Here is a 24,171-nt window from a genome sequence, read left to right as displayed (position 1 = left end):
CTTGCTAATTGAAAAATACAATAAATGGAGGAGAAATAACCATCAAGTCACTGGCAATCTGTGCTAAAGAGGAATGATGAAGAGTCATCAGCCTCAGTATCCAGAGCAGCCTAGAACACAACAATCAGCAATGGGCTGGCTCTTAAGGAGAGCCGTAGTGTTAGGCAGAGTGTATGTCTAAGAAGGATATTGGCAAAGAGCCAGTAGGTTTGGAAATGGAATCTTCAATAACAGCATCCTTAGGCAGCCATATACTTATGGCATGTATGTGTGTGTGCGTGTGCACATGTATGTACATATATATATAACATGCATTGTGTTTATATTAATATATATGTAGTTTACACTTGTATATGAATGCACACATTTATCTGTAAGTATACACAAAGGTTATCAAGGGTGATCTTAAAAATATTTTACCAAAGGGCAACATTCAACTTGACAGGGAGGTAGGGTTGAGGAGAGGTATATGGATGAAGAGGTCAAGAGAGGCCAAAAGAACAGTCCCACAGCAATTCTAGGATGGATGGATGTGTGTTTCACCTCAAGTATATATGCCTCAGGTCCTTCTTAGCACCAATTAGCAATATTAAAATCCCTTTCCTCATCTGAATAATCTCCGCCCTGAGGATCTGGCTCCTATACCACTGGAGACCCTACCTCCAGTTCTGGCTACAAGCCAAACATTTGTACATGCCTAAAATGCGTGCTGACATGTATCAGTCTTTTCAGTCACACCTGCTCACACAGTGACCCCTGCTAAACAGCACCATCCTCTCCTACAGAACAATGGACAAATGAGAGTGCAGTCAGAGTTCCTGCCAAGCACTCTCAGATCGCAAAAAGGGCACTTTGGGCGCACAAAGGACACAATGCATTTAGACACGTTGACACACACCAACACCGACAAGGTAATTAGCAAAGCACTGAGGCCAGGGTGGTGTAGCAGAAGGAGCACTGATCCAAGGAGCCAAGTGACCTGGGCTCTAGTCCCACTTCTGACTCTGGGTGCCTTGAGCAAATCATTTGTTTTCTCTTGGACCAGATGTTTAGTAAGGTCCCCTCTAGCTGCACCATTGTGTAACTCTGACAACCAGATGTGAAGCTCAGTGAGGCAAAGCTGATATCTATCTGCAGGGAACCTGTCTGATCAGTCCAGTAGTCTCCACGTTTATTCTTCTCCTTGGCTATTTCACATTCTGTGCTTCTCCTGCTTCTCAGCAATCTGTAAACCAGACTGTTGTCCCTGCGGTTACAAAGGTTCTGAAACCATTCTAGCTGTCAAATTCCTGGAGTGATATGAGGAAAAGCAGCAAGGGAAGAGTTGGGAGGTGTCTTCCTTCTTCCTCCATTGGGGACATGAAAGAGGTGGCAAAGTCCAGTAGACAGAGGGTTGGATCTGGAGTCAGAGGACCTGAATTCTGCCACTTACCACCTCAGTCAAGGTACTTCTCCTCTCTGGGTCTGTTTTCTCATCTATAACAGGGTTGGGCTAGATGGTTTTTGGGGTTCCTTCCAACCAGCTCTAAATTAGCAGGTTACTAAATAAACTCACAATTACCACTACATAATTTGAAAGAAAAGAAGAAAGAAAATGGGAAAGAAAATTAAATTGGGGGGGATGAAGGGCTATTCAAGAGTCTCTCTGTAGGCTGCACTGAGAGGCACAACATAAAGGACTAGGCAGATGATCGTTCCCCATCCTCTGATCATCTGCAGAATGAGATTCAACTCAGAGTCATATTTTCAAAGGTACACTGAGAAGCTGGAGAGTATCCAAGGGAAGGCAACCCAGAATGATGAAGGGCCTTGAGTAGATGGCAAAAACAAAAACAAAAAACATAAACTGAAGAAACTAAGGATATCTAGTCCAAAGTAGAGAGGACTTGGGGTGGAGGGCAGAGGGTGGAGGGGTTGAATGAAGTAGAGACATGATAACAATCTCCAAGTTTATCAACAGCTATCATGAGAAAGGATTGGTCTTGGTCCACTTAGAAGCAGAGGGGATTAGGAACTGTGGTTAGAAGTTGTGAAGAGGCATTGAGGTAAGGAAAGACATTTCAACAATCAGAGCTGTCCCAAAATCTTGGGAATTAGTGGATTTCCCTTCACTAGAGATCTTTCAGCAAAGGGAAGATGACAACTTGTCAGGTGTGTTCTTAGGACCAGATGCCTTTCAGGTCTCTTCCACCTCTAATTCTATGACTTCCAAAAGTTTTCTTCATAACTAAAGGACAGCTCCCTATAATGGCACAGTTTGGTGAAGAGTTCCAGTTGGCCTTTCTTTTTGAATCTGCCCTCTAAGGATACACCTGGACATACATACATACATACATACATACATACATACATACATTGGAATAAAAAATTCCAAGTTAGTGATCTGCAAGAATGTTGGAAAATAATACCTCTTTGAAGGAAAAGAACGGAAAGAATAGAAGCATCTAATAGCTCTGCTTGGAGAGTAGAGAAGGAAGCAGAATTCAAAATTACAAATTTTATTATAAAATTTTATTCTGTTGGTCTGGAAACAATATATCAGCTGTGAAGATCAAAGGAGATAACGTACACAAACATACTTTTCCTTAAATAAATGAGAGGGTTTGTTGTGTTGATGGTTTGAGTGAAAAGCAGCATGACAAAATGAGGAGAGTATTGAGCTTGGAATCGTAAGACATGAGTTCTAGGTGCCAGCTATGTTGCTGTAAGACCTTAAGCAATCACTTAACTTTGGAATCATTTACAAAACTGAAATGTTTTTGCAATGATTCCCTAAAGGTTGGAAAAGGGCGAAGCAGGGGTTTTATAAATGGTAAAGCACTATAAAAATATGGGCTATCCCATCATTTATCAGATTCACAAGGCAATGGAGAGGTTCACAAACGTTCTTTCTCTCTGAGCAGAACCGCTATATGTTCTGTTTCTCTCTGTTTAATGTGAAAGCATCACATTAACTTCTTCAGAAGGACATTGTGTCTTTGGAATGCTTCCCTACTTTTGTTACCACATGTATCATCCCATAAAGGCAGGTCAAGGAGTGTGGAACCAAAGGATACTCTATCTCTCACCTGGTTGCACGACCTTAAGACTTTTCTGATTAACTTCTCTACTATGCCCCAGGAAGCTCATTATTGGGATAACCTCATCAACCTGCAAGATCTTGTCAGCCTTGGGCACCCCATCTCCTCACTTACCTTTTTCCCTCTCTAATTGGAGGGTGGGACAATGAACTCCAAACCTCTACCTGGGAAACCCCAGCTTAGACATGTCCTCCTTCCTCACCTGTATACACTACCTTGAAACTTTTCTGATTCCTCCACCATGCACCTTATCCCTGGGCTATCTTCCCCAAACTCCCTTGCTTACAGTTTCTTTTTGTGTTTTGTATTTCCCCATTAGATTGTAAGTTCCTTCAGGGCAGGAACTTACAAAAAATGAAACTGTCTTTTTTATCCCTAGAGCTTAGTACTATGTCTTATATACAGTAGGTACTTAATAAGTTTTTATCAACTATTGGCTATTATTGACATGGGTTAGAATCTCAACTCTAAAACCTGCATGTCCTTAGGGAAGTCTCAACCTCTCTAGGCCTTGATTTCCTCATCTTAAACATGGGACATGAGGTAGACTAAATGATCTCTAAAGCCCATCCAGCTCTTATATGTAGTTCAAATAAAGGTAGAATGCCTAAAATTAATAATACATTTAATTCTATTTTGACATGTCTAGAAGACCCTCTAAGATTACCTTCCTTTGACTTTATATGTATCATATATTTACATTTTCCCTTCCAATTATTATGTACATTCCTTGATGCCAGGGACTGTTTTTTTTTTTTTTTTGGGGGGGGGTTTGCCTTTCTTTCCAGTGCCTGCCACATGGTAAGTCCTTAAGGAATAAATGCCTATTGATTGATTGAGAATCTTGACTTAATCTGAGGACAAGAGGTTTTTGTTTTGTTTTGTTTTTAAAACAAGTCTTGTCTCATTTGAAAAGACTCCTCTGAGTCTTTAAAGAACTTTCAGAGCTGGGCCAAACTACAAAACTTCAAACACACACACACACACACATACACACACCACCCTCAACTCCCCCACCTCCACCCCTCATGTAGATACCTCATACCATCAGTGAAGGCCAACTTGAACCTAGGAGCAAAAAGTTGGAAGTGACCCATTATTTGTTGAAGGAGAAGCTGTTGTTCTGTCATTCCCTGACATGACTGCCTCTGGTTTTGAATACCAATTATCAGCTTTCACCCTTCATGGCAAAGTTGGAGCCAACAAAAAGAGTCCTTGCTTTGGAGTCAGGGGATGCAGGGCAAAATCCTGGCATTGGCATTTTTTTTTTTTACCTCTTTGGGATATTCAAAAAATCCAATCATGGGACCTCCCCAAGCTTCAGCTTTCTCATCTAGGAAATGAGAGGCTTCTACTAGACAGCCTCAGAGGTTCTTTCTAGCTTTAAAAATCTTTGATACTATGAACTCATAGCTTCTAAGTCAGGACTCCAAGGCTTAGTCATGGCAGATTTTCTAGTTTATAGGTTGGCAAATCAGTGTAAATTAAGGAAATCTTAAAATTATCATCATTATCTTACAAAAAATATTTCTTAACATTTGTAAAATGTTGGATATATCTTAGCTTATTTGACTCTTGTGACAACTTTGAGAGTTAAATACCACAGCTATGATTCCCTTTTTTTACAGATTAAGAAACTGAGGCCCAGGAGAGGAGATAACCTACACATGCTCACACTGCTAGTAAATGTCACAGACCGAATTCAAATCCAGTTCTCTTCTGACTATAATTTTTTTTGGTTCTACCATGCTGGCTTTCATTTTGCTTTCTTCTCCCTTAACATAAATGTATTAAATGTTTTGTCCTATCTTTGAAATAACCTGCAATCAGAAATCAAGAGAGATCTAGCAAATAAAAAGAAAGAAAAAAGGGAGAGATGGGTTTGTGAGTAGTTTGTTGAGTAGTCTTCTAGTCCTCATTTGGAGTTTTCTTGGCAAGATACAATAAAATGGTTTGCCATTTTATTCTCCAGCTCATTTTAAAGATGAGGAAACTGAGATGAACAGAGTTAAGTTACTTGCCCAGGGTCACACCGCTGGTAAGCATCTGAGACTAGATTTAAACTCAGGTCTTCCTGACTTCAGATCTGGCATTCTATCTACTGCACCATCTAGCTGCTGACCATACCCCCAACAAAAAAAGAGGTAACTCACAACTCCTAGTTATTGGAAGTGTTGTTGTCCAGTTGTTTAGTCATGCCCTATTCTTCGTGACCCTATCTGGGGTCTTCTTCGCATTTTACAGATGAGTAAACTAGGGTAAACAGGGTTAAGTGACTTGCCCAGGGTCACACAGCTCGTAAGTATATGAGGCTGGATTTGACCTCAAGTCTTCCTGACTCCAGGTACAATGCTTTATTCTCTGTACCATCTAGTTGCCTTAGGTGTTTTACTGAACAGATTTACAACATCAAGAAATGTAAGGCATACATTTTAAACTTTGAGGGTGATAGGTGGCATAGTGGATAGAGGGCTAGATTTGGATTCAGAAAGACCTAAATTCAAATTCAGCCTCACATGCTTCCTAGCTTTATGACCCTGTACAAGTCACTTGACCTCTATCTACCTCAGTTTCCTCATCTGTAAAATATGGTTAATAATACTCCTATCTCCCAGGGTTGTTGTGAGGATCAAATTATTAAACATATGTAAAAGTGCTTCGTAAACCGCTAAGTGCTAGATAAAAGCTAGCTATTGGCTACTATTATTAAACAAAGAAAATTCATTTTGAGGTTTTGGGCCTCAGGAGCCTAATAGCCTAGATAGTAATTGTCTAAGGTTTCCTAAGATTACATTCCTTTTGCATCGTGGCATTTCTTCATACATAGTTATCTAATCAAACTAGTGGAGATGAACTTTTCTAGGCCTCTTAAAAATAGCTGTCAAGGGTACACAGATTACTCTCTTCTCTTCCCCCCTGCACCTGACAGTCATGGAAGAAGAGCTAGAAGGAGCGCCAGAGTGATCTTGTCCAATCTCCTGGTTTAACAGGTAAGAGCCTGAGACTCAGGAAACTTCAGTTATCTGTCCAAAAGTCATCAGGTGGTAAAACGTGGTAGAATGATGATTTTGAACCCACATCTCCTTATTTTAAATCCAGCCACAATAAGGATATTGCCATTTTCTCAGTGACCTCAAATCACTTTCCAACAATGGGGATGATTAATGTTGTGGGTATAAAGAGGCTATTTGTACCTAATGAGGAAAGTATTTTATAGCCCACAGGGATAGGCTAAGAACATACTAAGTCACCTAGTAAGCCCTTCGGCTAAGCATCCTGGTTGGATATTTTATAGCAAAATCTGCTGGTTTTAAAATAACTCAGGTTTACAAACCAATTCTTTTTCATGCATAAATGGGTGCCTCCTAGCTCCCAGTCCCTATCCTGCCATTAAAGAGATGATAGGTTTCAGTCATGCAATCCATTCTAAAGTGAATAATCTAAGATTTTTTAAGAAGGATCTTCATTACAGAAGATCCATCACCTTGGTTTCTCTACCTCACTAAGGGAAGTTAGTAACACCTAACCTTTATATGTGGCATCAGAGAAGATTATTATCACCTTTTCATGAAATTTCATAAAATAACAGAGTTGGAAAGGGCCCTCAACAGCCCCATAACTAGGGAAGGAAAAAAAAATCAAGCCAATATTTCTCACTTAAGAACTCTTTAGAGGGAAAGACAAGCTTAAACCAAACCCAGAGTATGCCTTTCCCTCTCCCTCCCCATCATGAGACCCTCCCCACTATACCAGTATTTCCATTTTTTTTTTAGTGGTTCAGAAAAATCCACAGAACTTATAAATGTACAAGGAGAATAACTAGCTGGGGAATGTCCATTCAGGCCTTTAAACCGTTAATGTTTTTTTTTTTTAATCTATTCACAGTTTCAGCCTCTGATAGGTACATCTCAGGGCAATAAGTTTCATATATTCATTACCCACTATGCAAATTCATACTTCTTATTTTGCCCTAAAATTCTCTTTCATGCATAAATGGGTGCCTCCTAGCTCCCAGTTCCTATCATGCCATTAAAGACTTTATAGGCTTTAGCCATGCAACCCCTTCTAAGGTGAATAGTCTAAGATTTTTTAAGAAGGATATTCATTATAGTAGATCCATCACTTTGATTCCTCTACCCCACTAAGAGAAGTTAGCAATGCCAGACCTTTATGATTGATATCAAAGGAGGTTATTATCACCTTTTCATGAAGTTTCATAAAATAACAGAGTTGGAAAAGGACCTCAACAGCCCCATAACTAGGGAAGAAAAAAAGAGAAAAAGTCGAGCCAAGATTCAAAGTCACCTCCTCCATCTCCGAATCCAATATTCTTTCTGAAGCAACACAGAGCCTCTTATCTTGTGTCTAGATTTTCTATGGCCTTTCCACTAAAACATTTATTCTAAAGCATCTATGTGTAGGGCACTGTGACAAACATGCTAGGGGAGATACAAAGTTTAGGTAAGCCATGCCTCTCCCATACCACTGAGGACACTCTCCATTGCAGTCCTTGCTGCTTCTGATCCATGTCAAAGAATCCAGGTAATCTCTCTCTAATCTCTCCTTCATTTTGCTGCCAGAGTCACTTTCTTATTAATACACTACTTTGATCATGTTGATCCTCAAACCTAAAACTTTCTTTGGCTCTCCATTGCCTCCTGAATAAAATTCCTGGGGTCCTAACAATTTAAGGTCAACCACAATTCAAGCCACCATTCCAGTCTTAATGTATTACTCCTCACCACATACTCTATGTTCCAGTCACTTAGACTGGAAATTCTTCCTTCTTTATCATCCTATCTTTTCTTGTGACAGAACCTTGGCTTATTCTACACACATACTCTGTTCCCTACCCCAGCCATGCCTAGAAAGTATTTCCCTGCTGCTGGTCCCCATTCTGTCGGTAAAAAGTCCCTAGCTTTGGGGTGGGCCAGGTGGCGCAGTGAGTAAGAGCGCTGGCCCTGGAGTCAGGAGACCTGGGATTGGTTCCGGCCTCAGATACCTAACACCCACACAAAATAACTGGCCACGTAACCTTGAACAAGTTACTTAACCCCAATTGCTTTAAAGAAAAAAAATGCCTAGCTTCCTTTAATGCTCACTTTCATTGTCTTCTCTTTATGAAGCCTTCCTAGATCCCCTCACCTGATTAATGGTAAACTCTTTGTCCCGAGCACTTTTCCTGGGCCTCTCTTTTTCACTTCCTTACATGATAGCAATTTGTATATATTTCTTTCCCTACTATGACCCTAATTACAGTGTAAGCTCCTTGAGAGCAAGACTTGTTTTCTGTCCATTTTTTTATTCCCAGTATCTAGTAGAGTTCTTTGTATGAATGAATGTTCAATGAATCTAGTGTTCAAGTAACATTGAGAAATTGTAGTAAATAATGACAATAAATAAATTTATTCTGATAATGAAACCCACAAGGGTAATTCAGATTGGAGCAAACAACTGTAGCACTCGAGGCAATATTGTTCATATTCCACAGTCTGGTGGTGCAGTGGGTAGAGTGCGGGGCTTGGAGTCAGGAAGACTCATCTTCCAGAGTTCAAATCTGGCCTCAGACACTTATTAGCAGTGTTACCCTGGGCAAGTCACTTAACTGTTTGCTGCCTAAGTTTCCTTAAAATGAACTTGAAAAGGAAATGACAAATCACTCTAGTCTCTTTGCCAAGAAAACCCCAAATGCAGTCATGACGAGTTGGATACAACTATAAGACCACCAAGTAACAACAAAATTTCACCACTCCCCTGCCTGTTCTTTACCATCTCTCAACTGCCCACCTCTCTCTCTTTTTCTTCCACTTCTCCTGTTATGGCCTGGGCCTGCCCACAGCAACAAATAGCAGGGTTTGATTCAGCAATAAATTCCAGTTCCAATGAGGCTGAAGAATGCGTGGGTAGAAAATATAGAATTGTATTGCCGAAGGAAGCATGTGTATGTGGGAAGAGATTCTGGGACATCTTACACAAGATAACTATACCAGTATTCAAGATATTTTAAAAGAAGTATTCAAGCAAAAGCTAGGCTACCAAGTTAGGTATATATGATAGAGAAGATTCTTGTCCAGGTATATACTAGGTGACCTCTGAGGTTCTAAGATTATATGACCTTGAGGACAAAATACATTCTAGGCACGGAGGGCGATCCATGCCAAGACACAGAGATGGGAGAGAAGTGGTCATGTGTGAGGACAGTAAAGAAGTCACTTTGGCTAGACCACAGTGTATATGAAGGGTGATAGTATTTAATAATGCTGGATAGGTAGGATGGGGGACAGGTTGTTAATTGCTTTAAATGCCAATCCGGTATATTTAAAACTAGGGTTGACAGAATTGAATAGGGGATTGGTGTGGTCAGTTGGGAAGTAACCTAGATTTAGAAGTAGAGGACCTGTGTTCAAAGTTTTGCTTTACTATTTATTACCTACATAACACTTTCCCCATCTATGAGCTGAAGGAATTAGACTATATAACCTCCAAAGTCCCATCCAAGTCTAGACCTAAGATGAACAAAACAAATAAACAAAGAACAAAATAATATATAGGTTTAAAAGAATCAGAGAGGGTTTTGTCTCTTAAATTTAAATTTTTGCAATTTCCTGAGCCTTACCATAAGTATAATAATTAAAGCCCTCCTAAGAGCCCACCCACATTGTTAGAAGCATATCATGGAATGATAGTTTTTGTCTATAATAATGCAAGGCATACATATTTCTTTAACTGAGATGTAGACTCAAAGATCCTTTCCTTTAAAAAGGATAAACAAATTCCCCATTGTGAGCAAACAGTGACTTGCTTTGCCAAGTTCTAAGTAATGAAAGGTGATGCAAACATGAAAGAATGATGGTAAGAATCTTCTCATGGACTCTAGATTGAGGAAGGCTGTCAGACACCTGTAGAAATCTGATGACAGACTTGAGACTATGGGAAGAAAACATATTGATTAGAATCCCCAAAAGGAAAAAAGTGAAGGAGTAGATTAAAACTTCACTAATTCAGAGTAGTTGTAGAGATAAGAAAAAAAGCAAATGCATGTAACAGAAGTGGAAAAGTGTTTAAAAATGAAAGGGACAGAAATTCTGTTACATTTCTCCATTACTTTTTTTTTTTTTAATAAGCAATCATGGTTAGGTAACTTGCTCAAGGTTATACAGCCAGTTATTTCCGGGTGTGGTGCTAAGTATCTGAGCCCAAATTCGATCCCAGATCATCCCGACTCTGGGGCCAGTGCTCTTACTCACTAAGCCACCTGGCCACCCCTAAGCAATTGGGGTTAAGTAACTTGTTCAAGGTTACATGGCCAGGTGTTTCTGGGTGGGTGCTAAGTGTCTGAGCCCGGATTCCATCCCAGGTCATCCAAGGTCATCCCGACACTGGGGCAGGTGCTCTTACAAGCTGTGCTACCTGGCTGCCCCTTCTCCATTACTTTTAAAAATAGAAAGTTAAATCATGAAATGATTTTAGAGACCATCATGTTCAATTCCCTCATTTTCAGATGAGGAAAACTGAGGACAAAGGACATTAAGTGACTTCGCCAAGGTCAAACAAGTAATCAACATCAGAGGCAGAATTTAAATTAGATTTCTCTGACTCCAGAGCCAGTATACCCTTTCTACCTTACAGCCATTTCCTTGAGATCAAAAGTCACCTGTAATTAGAACATTAAATATAAATAAGGCTAGTAACAGGGTTTTTTTTTCCAGTCTTGCCTAGTAACTACCTCACCCTTGTCTCTTTAATCATGTTCACATAAATGTTGCTTAACAAAACCTCCTCTCACAGAAGGTCTATGGTGAATAATCAAAAATCTGAATGAATCCAAATAATGAGCTTTCACCATACAAGAGACTTATTGATGCTCTTTCTTGACCAGAGATAAGCCTTTAACTTGAAACTACCCGAAGTTTTAGTTTCGTACAAATGCCTAGTAAAGAAAAATGTATTAATTTTTGAAGGTGTGAGCACAGAATAAGGACATGCCTTTTAAAAAGGAAGATAAAAACTCTATGCAAACATGAACCTCAGAGGACAGCATCATATCCAGGTCATGACCCACTTCTTAAATAAGATGAGTATAGTCTCAATGCTAAGGGGAACAAAAAGACAGAGAGAGCAAACAGGAACAGGATGATACCTTTTGATTGTGGGTCTCCAAGGAAGAAGTATAACAGGTCACTGACATTCCAACAAAAATACTGACCCAAGTTAAAATTCAGAACTTAAAGGGGAGGGCCAACCAACCCTCATTCAACTCAAAAATGTTTAAGCAGCATGAGACTCCATCTAAAAAAAAAGTGCTACAGGCACAACACAAAGATAAATAAGACATAAGACCTGCCCTCAGGGAACTTATCTAGTACTATAAATAAGACTTGCACATGAATAACTAACGAAATAGAAGGTGATAAGCATGCTCTATAGAATGGGAAAATACAATTTCCAATTAGTGGGAAGGGGAGCAAATTGAGAAAAGGCTTCATGAAATAGTGTAGCATTTGAATTGGGTGTACAAAGGATGTTCAGGATTGAAATCACCAGAGATTGGTGTGAGGAAAGGAGAACATTAAAAATACAGAGAATAGTGGGAATCCTCTATAAAATGTACAGCTCAGTATGACAGGACCATAGACCATGTGAAAAGAAGTGTAAGATGAGGTTGTAAAAAGCAGATTGCTACACATTGTATAGGGCCAGTTTTAAATCTCAGTTTTAAAAGTTCAGACTCTTTTCAGCAGGTGATTGGAAACCATTGAAAGGCTTTGAGAGTGAAGTGAAATCACCAATGTCATTCTGTGTTTAAGGTGATTAAAGCAAAGAATGGATTAGAGGAGGAAGAAACATGGAACAGAAATATGACTTGAAGAAACCATTTTCAATTAGTCCAAGCAGTTGTGGAACTCCTGATAGCTGGACAACATTGATAGCAATGGCAATAAAAAAGAAAAGGTAGAACGTTAGAGTTGAAAGAAAATTCAGAAGTTTGCTGGTTCAACTTGTATCTGAACGGGATTTCCTTTCACAATATCACCAATACGTGAGGTCATCCAAGCAATGCCTGAAGACCTCTGGCAAGAGGAGGAAAATGTACTATTGAACCAGGAAGTCCATTCCACTTATGTATACTCAAATTCTTAGAAGGTTTATATTTACATGAAACCTCAACCTGCATCTCAATAGCTTCTTCCATCTACCCCTCCTACTTCTGTCCTCAGGGCCCAAGTAGAAGAATCTTCTTCTATGTGACAATTCTTCAAGCTGAGAACCATGTGTTTACTCTCTCCATCATAGTCCATCAACCTGGATTAAGTCTCCATTTCTCTATGGTATCCTCCCGAGATAGCATGATGTCTAGTCCTCCAATACACCTTCAACATGAAGCCTTTCCTGATCCCCTCAACTGCTAGTGCCCTTTTAGCTATCTTGAATTGAAAAAAAAAAACTTTATTCTCCTTATATTTATTTTTCATATACTTATATATGTTCATTTTGTGTCTTCTATTAGAATATAAACTCCTGGCAAGTAGGTATTATTCCTTTATTTTTATTTGTAGCCCCAGCACCTTGTACAGTACCTGGCATATAGTAGGTGCCTAATAAATGCTTGCTGATCAACATGATTGATCCTAGTTTCCTTTTTCTTGATTCTATGTGGTAGATATGTTGTAGTAAAATGGAAGGGGCATATCAATCAAAAGTATGCAGAAAGTAAAGGGGGAAAAGGTTTCAAGCAGTTAATTGGGAGAATGTTGATTCCTTTACACCAAATAAGGTAATCAACAAGAAGAATAAGTGTGTGTGTCTGGGAGTGGGGGGGGTTAAGTTCAGTTTTGGACATGTTGGATTTGAAATTTCAGAGGGTCATTCGAGTAGAGCTGAGCTGGGGAAGCAAGGAGGAAGAAGAGAGGAGACAAAGACCAAAACAGACAGAGATGGAGAAAGTGGCAGACACATACAGAAGGAAAGGTAGAGAGATAAATGTGGGCATCATTTTCATCATATGTAATAAGTAAGGGAGACCGCTCAGAAAAAAGAGAAGATGATCAAAGACAGAACATTGGGAGAATAGCTATCACAGTAACTGCTCAGGTAGGTTGGTGGAGCAATTGGTCAATGACCAATTCTTCATATGAGCCTGTACTAAGAGTAACTATAACTTTGGAGACTTTACGCTCTTAACATTGCTATTGAGGAAGCTTTGTCAAAGTGCCTTGGGCACCAGCCAGGCATTTATGTTCATTTCTCTTAAACATTTTACAGCTCCTTCTCATTCTATGAAAAACTTAATATTCTTAAAGACAGGGGTCAGATCTATTGTGAATTGCCAGTGAAATCTACAAATAACAAATAATTAATAATGAATTTGAATCTAGGTCTTTTGAATCTACTGTCTTTTAGTTGGAACTTGAAAAGTCTAATGAAATGCAAAAATACACCTTTGCCACCCCCCCTTATTCCACCAAAATTTTAACCACCATTTCTGATACAAGAATTCTACAAACAAAATGGCAGTGATGGCCTCTCAGAAGGTTAAAATCCTTACTCCACCCCCAACATGTTTCATTCATCAAATATCTGTGAACGATTAGGAAATCCCAAAATGCAATGGCCTGAAGAGAGTGCAGCATCTGTAAATAGTCTAAAGGGCAACTCTTTCCATATATCAGTATCCCATCATATTCCCCACTTGTGCATCACTTTGGGGTTCCAGAAGCACCCCCACCCAAAAAAATAGCACATAAAGAGCATTAAGAAAGCCGTCTAGTTGGCAGGAACCAAATTCTATGTGAAGTAAAACACTGTCCCCAAGAACCTCCAGCAATCTCCACAAACCTGGATGATTCTGGCAGAAGATAAGGAATGTCACTAACCTAGCATCTACCCTAGGCTCATAAATCACTTCTTCCCTCTGAAGTAACGTGCTTGGTCCTGTAAAAAGAGGCAATTTATTACCAAGCAAAACTTATGCTTGACCTCTATGACCATTTTGTGTCTGCCTAGAGTATCAAAATCAGCCTGGCAATATTTTCCTCCAAATCTTCTTCTCCTTGTATACCCTATTTACACAGAGAAGAAAATCAAGTGAATTGTTTTACCTGGACAATTTGCCCCCCAATTTGAATTAGCAACCTGCTATTTCCCTCAGAAGCAATTTTGGCAGGCAATGAGTTAAACTAAACCAAAAGCTGGCCATTTGCCATTAGCAAGAGCTAGGGAATGAGGAGACCTAGTGTTTATTCAGTGGTCCCATTTATCTCACTAAATCTTAGCCCTCCTCCTACCTTCCTAGCTTAGATGTAGGTCTATAGTCCTCCAATATAGCTCCAACCCTGTGGAGGAAAACAAGGTATAAGGTGGGGCTATAGTAGTTGCCTGGCCATTATTCCCCCTGGATCAAAAGGACCCAAAGGCCTTGGACCTGAAACTTAAAAGAAAAGAAAAGACTAAAAATGAAGTAATCATTGCCTTTCAAAAACTTTCAAATCATTCTCCTTTTCTTCATAACTCCCATACAAATATATAAGCAGCCTCAATTAGAGTGCTATTTCACTCTAAGGAACAAGTAATTCCTGAAGAAAATGAGAAATGTTAGATCCAAATTCCAATTAAATTCCAATTTTCATGTACATCTGGATAAGGCACCAATTTTTATAAGTGAAAGTGAGAATCCCAGAGATTAATGAAAGTTTGCCGAGAATGGTAGCAAGCCAGGACATAGATTCTTCCCATATTCATTCTGGGTTAAAAACAATATTAAAGAAAATTTTAAAAAAAAATCTCTAAGTGAAGTCAGTATTTAATTATGATTTAATATACATAAAATACCAAAAAAAAAACCTTAAAAAAAAACAAGTTACAAAACTAACTAGATTTGCTGGGAGAAGAGGTATTAACTCACTTCCACTAAGACCATTCCAAGGTCTTAGAATGACAAGGCAGGATCTCCCTAGGAGAGAAGTAGTCCCTAAGAGGATTGATGATTGTGTAGGAGGTGGGAAGGACAGGTGAAAAGGGAACAGCTTCTTCCTCAGTTCTTGGGGGGAGGAAAAGAAAACAGATAGTTTGTCAGTTTAAACTGAAAGAAAAAAAAAAAAAGAAAGCTAAAACCATCCATAAGGTGTAACTAGCAAGTAACAGGATATATTCCAGCTTTCCCTCCCCCATATCCCCTCCCCCAATAAAAGGCAGGCTAGTCTCTTGCCTCATCATCCAAATTTAAGCAAAGATCTCTTTTCTTTCAACCTCCATAATGCTACATGCACCCATTATTTCTGCTCTCAATTCATTCTCCCTCCCCCCAACTTTTATAGTTGTATTGCAAGTGTGTGTGTGTGTGTGTGTGTGCATTTTTCCTAAAGCACAAACCAAAAATATATCACAGCCTGACAAAGGGCCAGAAAAGTAAAGCTTTATAGCCTTATACTCCCATTATTTAGCCGCGTGACATCAGCTGGATGGATTTATAATCACATTTTTTACAAATCCCATTATAAATAAATAATTCTAAGATATGCCCAAATCACTCAGGCCTCTTGGCCCAACATGCTTTTGTAATTACTTGGAGCTCCAACTGTATGCTACTTAAATTAGTTAGCAGTCACTCAGTTATTTTTAGGTCATAGCAACGAGTTCATGTACACACACATACACACACACACACACACACACACACACACACACATCTCCCCAGCAAAGTATTTTCCCTCCTTTGGAACAAGAGCCAGATGTATTTTAACTATCCCCCTTTACTTCTGTAAGATCAGCCTGGCATGTTCAGAACACATCTGGAGGCTAAGATAAGAATTTTAACAGTAAGAAATTTTACAAAAAGAAGAACATTTTCTATTATCTTTTTTGTTTTGTTTGCTTCTTTTTCTGAAATCTTCCAAACATCTTTTTGAGGTAGGAAGGTGGTATCTGAACCACTAACAAGACAAATTCAGAAAAATTGGGATATTTTCATGGTAAATGCATCCTTTACTGGCTAAAACCATACATTTGGGGTCACCAAACTCCTAAAGGTCTTTGTAAAGCTTTCTTTTCAGTACCTCTTTTTTTTTTCTGTAGAAACACTCATCATATGTAACTCATGTCCCAGGAAGCACCATGGAGGGTTTTCTAGAAGACAGGTTTTGACTCGGTGTCATAGAATTCCTTCATGTACAAACTTCCTGGGCTCTCTTTCATACCTTTCTTCCCACCTTTCCCTTTGTCTCCATAGTCCAATAAAATGCATCAGGTCCCTTGACAGACCTGTCAGACAGTGGAGTCATAGATTCCCAGTTTGAGAGAGTACAAGGAGGAATAGGGGAGCTGTGAAATGTAGACATTCGAAAGAGAAGATTCCAAAGAGGCATTTTTAAAAATCGCTCCAAATCCTCCCATTCTCCTTAAAGACAGGAGATTTCCCCACTGAGTCTGATATCTTGCCAACCACAATGGGGGTTCCTCCATCTAACAAGAGATTAAAGAAAAGGATATGAGTAAACTCTCTGCTTCCATTCTTCAGACTTTTCTTTTAAGGAAAATGAAGGCATTGCTTTTTACTCCTTAAGTTGGCAGATGTTCCAGTGAATCCTGCTTTGTTTAAAAAAAAAATAGGGACTTCTAAAGGTGATGGAAAGTTAACACACTCCTTCATTTAACCCTTGGAGATTCATAGAAACAGCTAACAAAGACCCAGTTCTGCCTTCTCAGGGCTCTCGTGCCTTCACCAGAATTCAGGTAAACCACAGTAGAAATCTTCTACTCACAAGGGGTGAGTAGGTGCTGGTGCTGGAGCTGGCACTGGCACTCTCTCTCTCTCTCTCTCTCTCTCTCTCTCTCTCTCTCTCTCTCTCTCTCTCTATATATATATATATATATATATATATATACACACACGCATATGTGTGTATGCGTACACACATATGCGTATATGTAGATATGAGCACCAATCTCTATATATACATACATCTACTCTATACATATACATTTACATGTATGTATAGAGATGCATACATGCCTATATAATGTGCATATGTATATACATTTCTTCTTTCCTTTTTATCATTCTCACCAGGTAGGAAAGTAGCCCACATCTGATGCCATTTGCCTCTCTGAAGATGAGACTCAAAAACAGTTTCAGACATAGGTCACCAACCAGTGGGATTGTAAAGTAGAACGTAACCTAATCCCAGGGGCTCCAGCTTCTCTGATCAGTTTCTTCCCAACCTGACACTGCCTTACTAAAATGGTAACAGAGTAGCTGCTCACTTGACAGGCAGCGCCAAAAATGGAGAACATGGCGCTGAAACAGGGGGACATAAAACTTGGACAGTGAGGGTAGCAACCAGTGTTTACAAACATGAAACTGAGAATCAGATGGGCCAGCCATAAATTAGACTGGATTACATGGAGCAAGAGAAATCTCTCAAAATAAATGAAAGAAGATTTAGAGATTCTACCGTATGGTATATTTTAACCTATCCAACTCCCTCCCTATGCTTAACTTCTTGACCCGAACCCCACCCCCAACCTACTCTGCCGAAAAAAGAAAAGAAGAATTACTTCCTTCAAAATGGCACCACTACTACTTTACATAATAAAATCTTAGACCACCAAAGGGTTGGCTTTCCTAAATCCAAATCCTGTAGAACAGCAATGGCAAATTAACGTGCTTGACCCCAAGCAAGGACACTTCAGGAGAACCTCTAGGTAAAGCTATTGTCTGTTATTTTAAGGAATTTCTACCTTCTCTTTGGTGTCAAGGATACATAAAGAAACCCATTTCTTACCCACTGTATACAGTCTCCCCCGGAAAAAATAAATATTTTCAAAATGAATTCTTCCCCTTGATCGGTCTTATTATCAACCCAATTTCAGACCAGGTCCGTGAAGAAATGACCTTCCTTATGTTCCCTCTCAAAAAATAAGATAAAATGCTCCTAATATCCCTTCCCTCACAATGGTATAGATTTAACCCAAGTCCACAGGATAGCTAAAGAAAAAGCCACATATAAGCCAACCTCTACCGCCGCAAGTCTTCTAAGTCCGACTGTCGCTGCTTCTCGCCAATCTGAAAATGTCTGGCCCTGAGCAGGACCCAACCAGGGCGCCCAGTGGTGAAGTCAGCAATGGGTCCCGCCCCACCGAGGAAGTGTCACTGTCTCATCACTGAGGAACAAACAAGGCCAGGCTGCCCAGAGTCCCGGAAGCATAGATAGACAATAAGGCATCAGGGGAACCCCTGGGATTGCACTAAGACAACCCATTGCCCAATGATTTAAAACCTACATCCATAACCAACCACAACTGAAGACCAAAGGACTATTTCTACAACTCTTCCTAATTACCACCTTGATTCAGTTCCAGGGGTTATCAGAATTTGGTTCCCTTCCTTGGTTAAGAATCCCCAAACAGACATGCTTAAGAGTCTAGCCTACAGAAGAAAAAAGAGAAGATCATTAGGCAGATGATAGCTGTTGTTTCCCCTTCTCTTCCCTCCCCATGGCACCAAAAAGAGTTGATGAGGAAACATGTGAAGAAGTCTCTCTACTCCTAATGTGTTTGTGTGTGTATATGCATGTGTATGTATAAATATATATGTGCATGCATGTATATACATATGCAGGCATGTATGTAATATAGATACATATATATTAAAACATATCATGAGACAAATTTTAAAATGAACATAGTTATAGCCAATGAAAGCTAGAGAAGCAGAAATTTTAGCCTTACAGCATCACTGTGAAAAACATCTCTTTCAATGATTGCCTTCATAGCCTACTAGATTTAGGAATGGGATTTTCCAGGTGGCTAGACACACTGATAGTAAACTAGGGGTTGGGGTGGCAAGGTGAGAAGGAGAATAAATGGAAAAAAAGAAAGAACTTTATTTTTCCCAGTTAATAGAAGATATATGGGAGTGGGAGTGGCAACTGAAGAGAATGGCAAATGAGAAACTACATCCAATTAGACATTCAAAAAAGACCCAATTTGCTCTAGCAAAATGAACACTGGTAATTTTCATAAGCATCACCCAATGAACAGACCCACCACCTTTGGTCAACATATTTCTAAAGGCTGGTTACAGGTTAGAACTCTAAAGTCTATCAACACACAACTTAAGTGGGGCGGGAACAATGTATCTTTTCTTCCATAGACAAGGTAGAAAAAGAATAGTACAGAGTACAAGGACAACAAAGGAGATTAAGTTTAATTTAAGCATCATCTAAATGCTGACTTAGCAATAAAAGCAATTGGGAGGATATTCAACAAGTCTTAGGGGCAATGGGAAGCCTGGTGCTTTGCCTTAAAGTGATTTAAAGCAAGTTGTGACCAGATACTGGAATAATCCTTGTGGGGAACAATATTGCCCTGGTTGTGAACAGCTCCAGGGACCTCAAGCTTCTAGCCTTTCCAGCACTGATGAGCAAGGGTGAGTTGGAGCCTTTTTCACATCTAGGAAAGAACTAAGATGAGACAGAACCATATTATTATAAAAGGACTTATTATCCCTTCAAAGCTTTAGTAAAGATATGGGCATATTTTAAGAAATTATTTGTAAAGGAGCTTTTCGAGACTACAATGAAATGTAGGGAAAAGCTAAAAAGCTGTTTTATGTTTAAACCATTCTCTCCAAAGCAGATAAAACATATTGAGGTGGGGAAGTGAGAGAGAGAGCCATCCCTCAGACAGAGGTATTTGTTTCAAAACCTGACATGCGTTTGTTGCTGTTAATTCCCTCCTCCTCCAGTTCCATCTCCAATACCATGTCAGAAACGATATAAAGATTCTCATAATACCACCACCACTCCCTGCACCTTACATCAGGATTTCCTTCTCTAGGTTTTAAGTGCTTTCATATACTTTTGTTCACTTTATCCTCATAATCACCTTTAACAAAGTAAACAGGGTAGTTATTATTATATCAGTTTTGCAGATACAAAAACAGAAGCCCAGAGATGCTAAGCAAATCCCCTCCCCAAATCACACAACTAGCTAGTAGCAGAGTTGGGACCAGAAGCCAAGGCCCCTGGATTTTAATGTAGTACTCCTGGAGGAAGGAAGGTAAAGAAGATAGCAAGGTTTGAGAGTATTGGGTTTTCATGGAGAGGGATAGAACTGGTGTTAAGTCCAAAAGGAAAAAAAAAAGAAAACAAAACAAAAGCAAAAACACAGATTCCTCAAAGGGATAGGTTAAGAGGGATGGGGGTGGGGGGGAGGGAAAGAGGTCAAGTACCTTTCAAAACCAGAGGCTCTTTGCCTTCTCTCTTCAGTGACTCTAGGACTATGTGAAGTGGTTGGGAAGGCATCACCCGGCTGGGTTCATTGGTATTCTCATCATAAACTATGATTTCTTTGGAAAAGATCCTCTTGAAAGAGTCCTTGCCTTCCCTACAGGAGATCAAGTCCAAGACTGTGATCTTGCCTTGCTGTAATCTCCTCCTGCTGATTTTATCAGAACAGTTAATATGGACAGCCCCCTGGATGTGGCTCTTATTGTATTCCATGAATGGTCTGCAGTCAATGATGACAGGACCCTGGCTCTGTTGGTGACTTTTGCTACATTTGGTCATCTTCTTTGCCAAGTCATTGGGGTAGATTATTTTGATGCTGGTTAGTGACTTGGGGGTCCCCAACATGGGGCTGCTCACTCCACCCGATGGACTTAAAGAGCCAAGATTTTCATTGTTGTTGACCATCTGGTTGGCAGGACAGACAGTAGAGGTTCCTATGTTGGTGGAAGTGCCGGCAGCGATGGCTTGGGTCTGGGCCTGATTGTCCTTGTCGTAAGTTGCCACAGTACAGCAGCTGGCACTGCTGCATCCACAATTCAGGGAGCGGGCAGGGCAGGTGGATGAGGGCATATACGTCAGATTCGCAGCCTTTAGAGACACAACGGTGGTGGCAATCACGGCTACGTGGTTATCACTGATAGAAGAGGCAGATTCAAGGTAGCTAGAGTCTAAGCAAAGGTTGAGATCCTGAGGTCGGACTGGCCTAGATAGTGCCACTACTACCCTGTCGTCTAAAGGAGATGGAGGCATGAGGAGGCTGAAAACTGGCAATTCAAGAAGAACTCAAGATAGTCTGTAAAGAAGGGGGAAAAAAAAAGAATAGTCACATGACACAAAAGAGGTCACAAATGCAGGCTGTTGCATTCTATGCCTCAGTCTGGGGAAGGGGACTTGCCATTTTATCCTTCCTGGAGAAAGTCACCCTCAGTGCCTTTTACCATGTAAGTTCCAAAGAGTTCAGCTCCTTCACATGTATGCAAAAAGGATGCAAACCAAACTGATCCAAGCCTAGTCTGATGTTCCACACTTAAGGGCAAGTATATACAGCCCATGCAAATAGAAACAAACTCTACCTTTCAGGATTTAGGGTACCAAAAATAAAATTAAATTAAAAATTGAGTCCAAGATTAGGAATTTTAAAAGCACAAATAATCAACGAATCAGAGGGCTAGACGGAGTCTCCTGGGGTTATCTAATCCCTGCCCTCCTCTGAGAGGCAGAAATATACTTGAACTGTCTGAGAAATATAGCTGTCTACTATTGCAGGCTCACATCTATTGCCTTTGCAAAGGAAAAGAAAAGATGATCAAGACTACTGGCATAGATCATAGGAATAGTCTGCTAGGTAGAATTGAACAGGATTTTCAACTTTCTTCAAGTCAAAATGAAAGAAACCTAAGGAAAAAGCCCTGTTACTAACATGTATACTTAATATATCCAAAACTGCCAAATGTGCTACATACCCTGAAAAAAGTACAATACAGTAACATGTTTCTTCCTATCACTTGTCTGAACATTAATCTGAATTTTCTAATTTGCACTACCACTAGACTAGTGTGACACTAAAACAAAGCCCCAAAGTCAGGCCTGGAAATCCTAACCCTGGTGGATCCATCACCCCCTAGTTTCCCTGTTCTCAATCTTCCCCCTTGATTCCTTCTTCAGCTCTTTCTCTTCTCCTTCTGCCTGACGTCCTCCACCCCCAACCTCTATACACAAAGGAGATGCCTCCGTAAGCTCAGCAGTAGACTAGAATGTAGCAAGCCTTAGTAGTAAACATATCCTACCACTATCTATTCATATTTTTTGAGCTTTAGATCATCTAAAGATCTACTAAAAAGATTTACTCATTTTGAAAACTGTTTGTTTTTTAAATAGCAGTTATATGTTAACAAAATTGGCTCTGCTTTGAAAAAAACACAGTAGTGTGTCTGCAAAGAGCCAGGTCCTTCCTGTTTGATGAACATCAGCTCTGTACAACCCAGACAGACTGATTCTCTCTCCCCCCCTTTATTAAGGCAAACATGGAAAAGAAGCCAAACCCCAAACTGGAATGGCTCACCAAAAGGAACTTTAAAACCTGTTTATAGTGGAGAAATGTCATCTTATGTACAATGATCAGAATTCTCATAAGAAAAATGAAATGTCACAGTGCCAAATCAAAGCATGTATTACACACAGGCACACACAGACACCACAGACAGTATCTTATACAGACTCTGATTACGATTTCCTTTACCCACCTTTAGATGTCAGCAAAGGATTCACACTCCCCCTACTCCCCTATGGTGTATTTGAAAAATGAGTACTACTTGAGAATGCAATAGAACTGTTTCATGTCATCCGGAAGCATAAAAGTATTGTATTACCTGACAAGATTTGTCCAGGCATCAATAGATTTCCTTTCCAGAAAGACAGAATAAATGTGTACACACACACACACACACACACACACACACACACACACACACACACCCCTCTACTCTCTTCGTTCACATATAGTGCGTGGATGCACGGGGCATCTCACACACGCACGTAGTATATCAAAGATATCTGCATCTCTGCAGCAGAGAGGGTCGTATATATTTTCCATGAAACCATGAAGTCTAGCTCTCCAAATCTACTTAAGATGTATGGGGAAGCTTCCCCATCCCACCCCACTACAGCCACGGCCAGAAAGCGCCCAGAATGGAAATGGAGTGATTAGATGATTTTTTTAAACAGCGCCTTCCTCCTCCACTCATCATCACTACAGCCCCTGCACCCCGCCAGTTACTCACACACCTCAGAGGAACCCGCGCGCCTCAGACTCTTCTAACTGCCGCAAAGCCCCCAACAAACCTCGGTTTTCTTCTCCCAAACCCAAGTGGACCGCATAGAGTGGAAGCGCACAGAGTAGCGTATCCAACGGCCAAAGCCCTCTAACCTTACCTTATTTCCCCCCCAAAAAGAAGAGTAACGCATCGCACACACACAAACACATCTCTATCCCACACCTCCACTCCTCTCCTCTCCTCCTAGGCATGTAGGCGGCGACTTCCACTTACTTCATAAATAAGTATATCCCTCCACCATTTGGCGCTTCACTGTAGCTATCGATTTGTACTTTAAACCCCCATTCACTTAGCTTCATTGATCTCCAGCTGCAACATAGTTACTTTCTCTTTTGCTACACTGTAAATGTAAGGTTCGTAGGGGGCGGGCCAAGCGCAGACGGATAAGTGTCTGGGCCAATAGACTCTAGGTGAAACCCAAATGCCACCTCACAGCAGACAGCAGCCAATGGGTGTCGAGAGGGGGCGGAGTCAGGGGCGTGGCCCTGTCTCTTTAAGGCGGGTTCATCCGACGGGCTTCGAGTCCTCTATGTTATAACACGGGCGGTGATGTCATTGGCAGCCAATCAAAAACTTAAAAGGGCCTGCCCGAGCTGGAGAGGAGCAGCTGCTCTCTATTTACATGTAAACTGAACCAGTAGGTTGCAGTTAACCCGTTCTTGGGCTGAATTGTCAATGGATTGTACTTTCCATTTAGACTAAATGTCTCTTTTCACTTGAAAAAGCCCTTCTCTCTTGCAGAGATTGTACGAATGTATCTTTAAAATTTCCATTTTCTTTTAATTTAAAAAAATGGTAAAACAATTCTCCGAAGGAGTAACTTTCTAAATACTTAAGAGGAGAAAAGATTCGCCTTCCTGGATTGAAGGAGGCTCTAAGTCCCTGGTTTTCTTGGAGACGGAAACGTTCCATAGCCAAAACTCGCAGCATCACGCCAGTCCTCAGGACTCGAGATGGATTTAAAAAGCC

The 24,171-nt window shown here is 40.2% G+C and overlaps 1 protein-coding gene across 2 annotated transcripts in view; it reads right to left on the bottom strand.

The window, feature by feature from the left end:
• Positions 1–23,595, bottom strand: part of DUSP10 (dual specificity phosphatase 10) — a 47,824-nt gene extending 24,229 nt beyond the window's left edge. The window contains exons 1-2 of one of the 2 annotated variants that reach the window (XM_069065991.1): positions 23,416–23,595; positions 20,311–21,161 (exon numbers count right to left, since the gene is read on the bottom strand). In XM_069065991.1, coding sequence (XP_068922092.1) covers positions 20,311–21,118 — 808 coding nt within the window. In that variant the 5' untranslated portion in view covers positions 21,119–21,161; positions 23,416–23,595. The remainder of the gene's footprint in view (positions 1–20,310; positions 21,162–23,415) is intronic. The other variant, XM_069065990.1, reaches the window with a different exon arrangement.
• Positions 23,596–24,171: the final 576 nt, after the last annotated feature.

This window comes from Petaurus breviceps, unplaced genomic scaffold (genome assembly GCF_028583685.1).
Source record: "Petaurus breviceps papuanus isolate PSGF00001 unplaced genomic scaffold, PetGlider_PUasm1.0 90702, whole genome shotgun sequence".
Taxonomy (NCBI): Eukaryota; Metazoa; Chordata; class Mammalia; order Diprotodontia; family Petauridae; genus Petaurus; species Petaurus breviceps.
The sequence above is the reverse complement of the archived record's forward strand: the minus strand, read 5'-3'. Positions and strand labels throughout refer to the sequence as shown.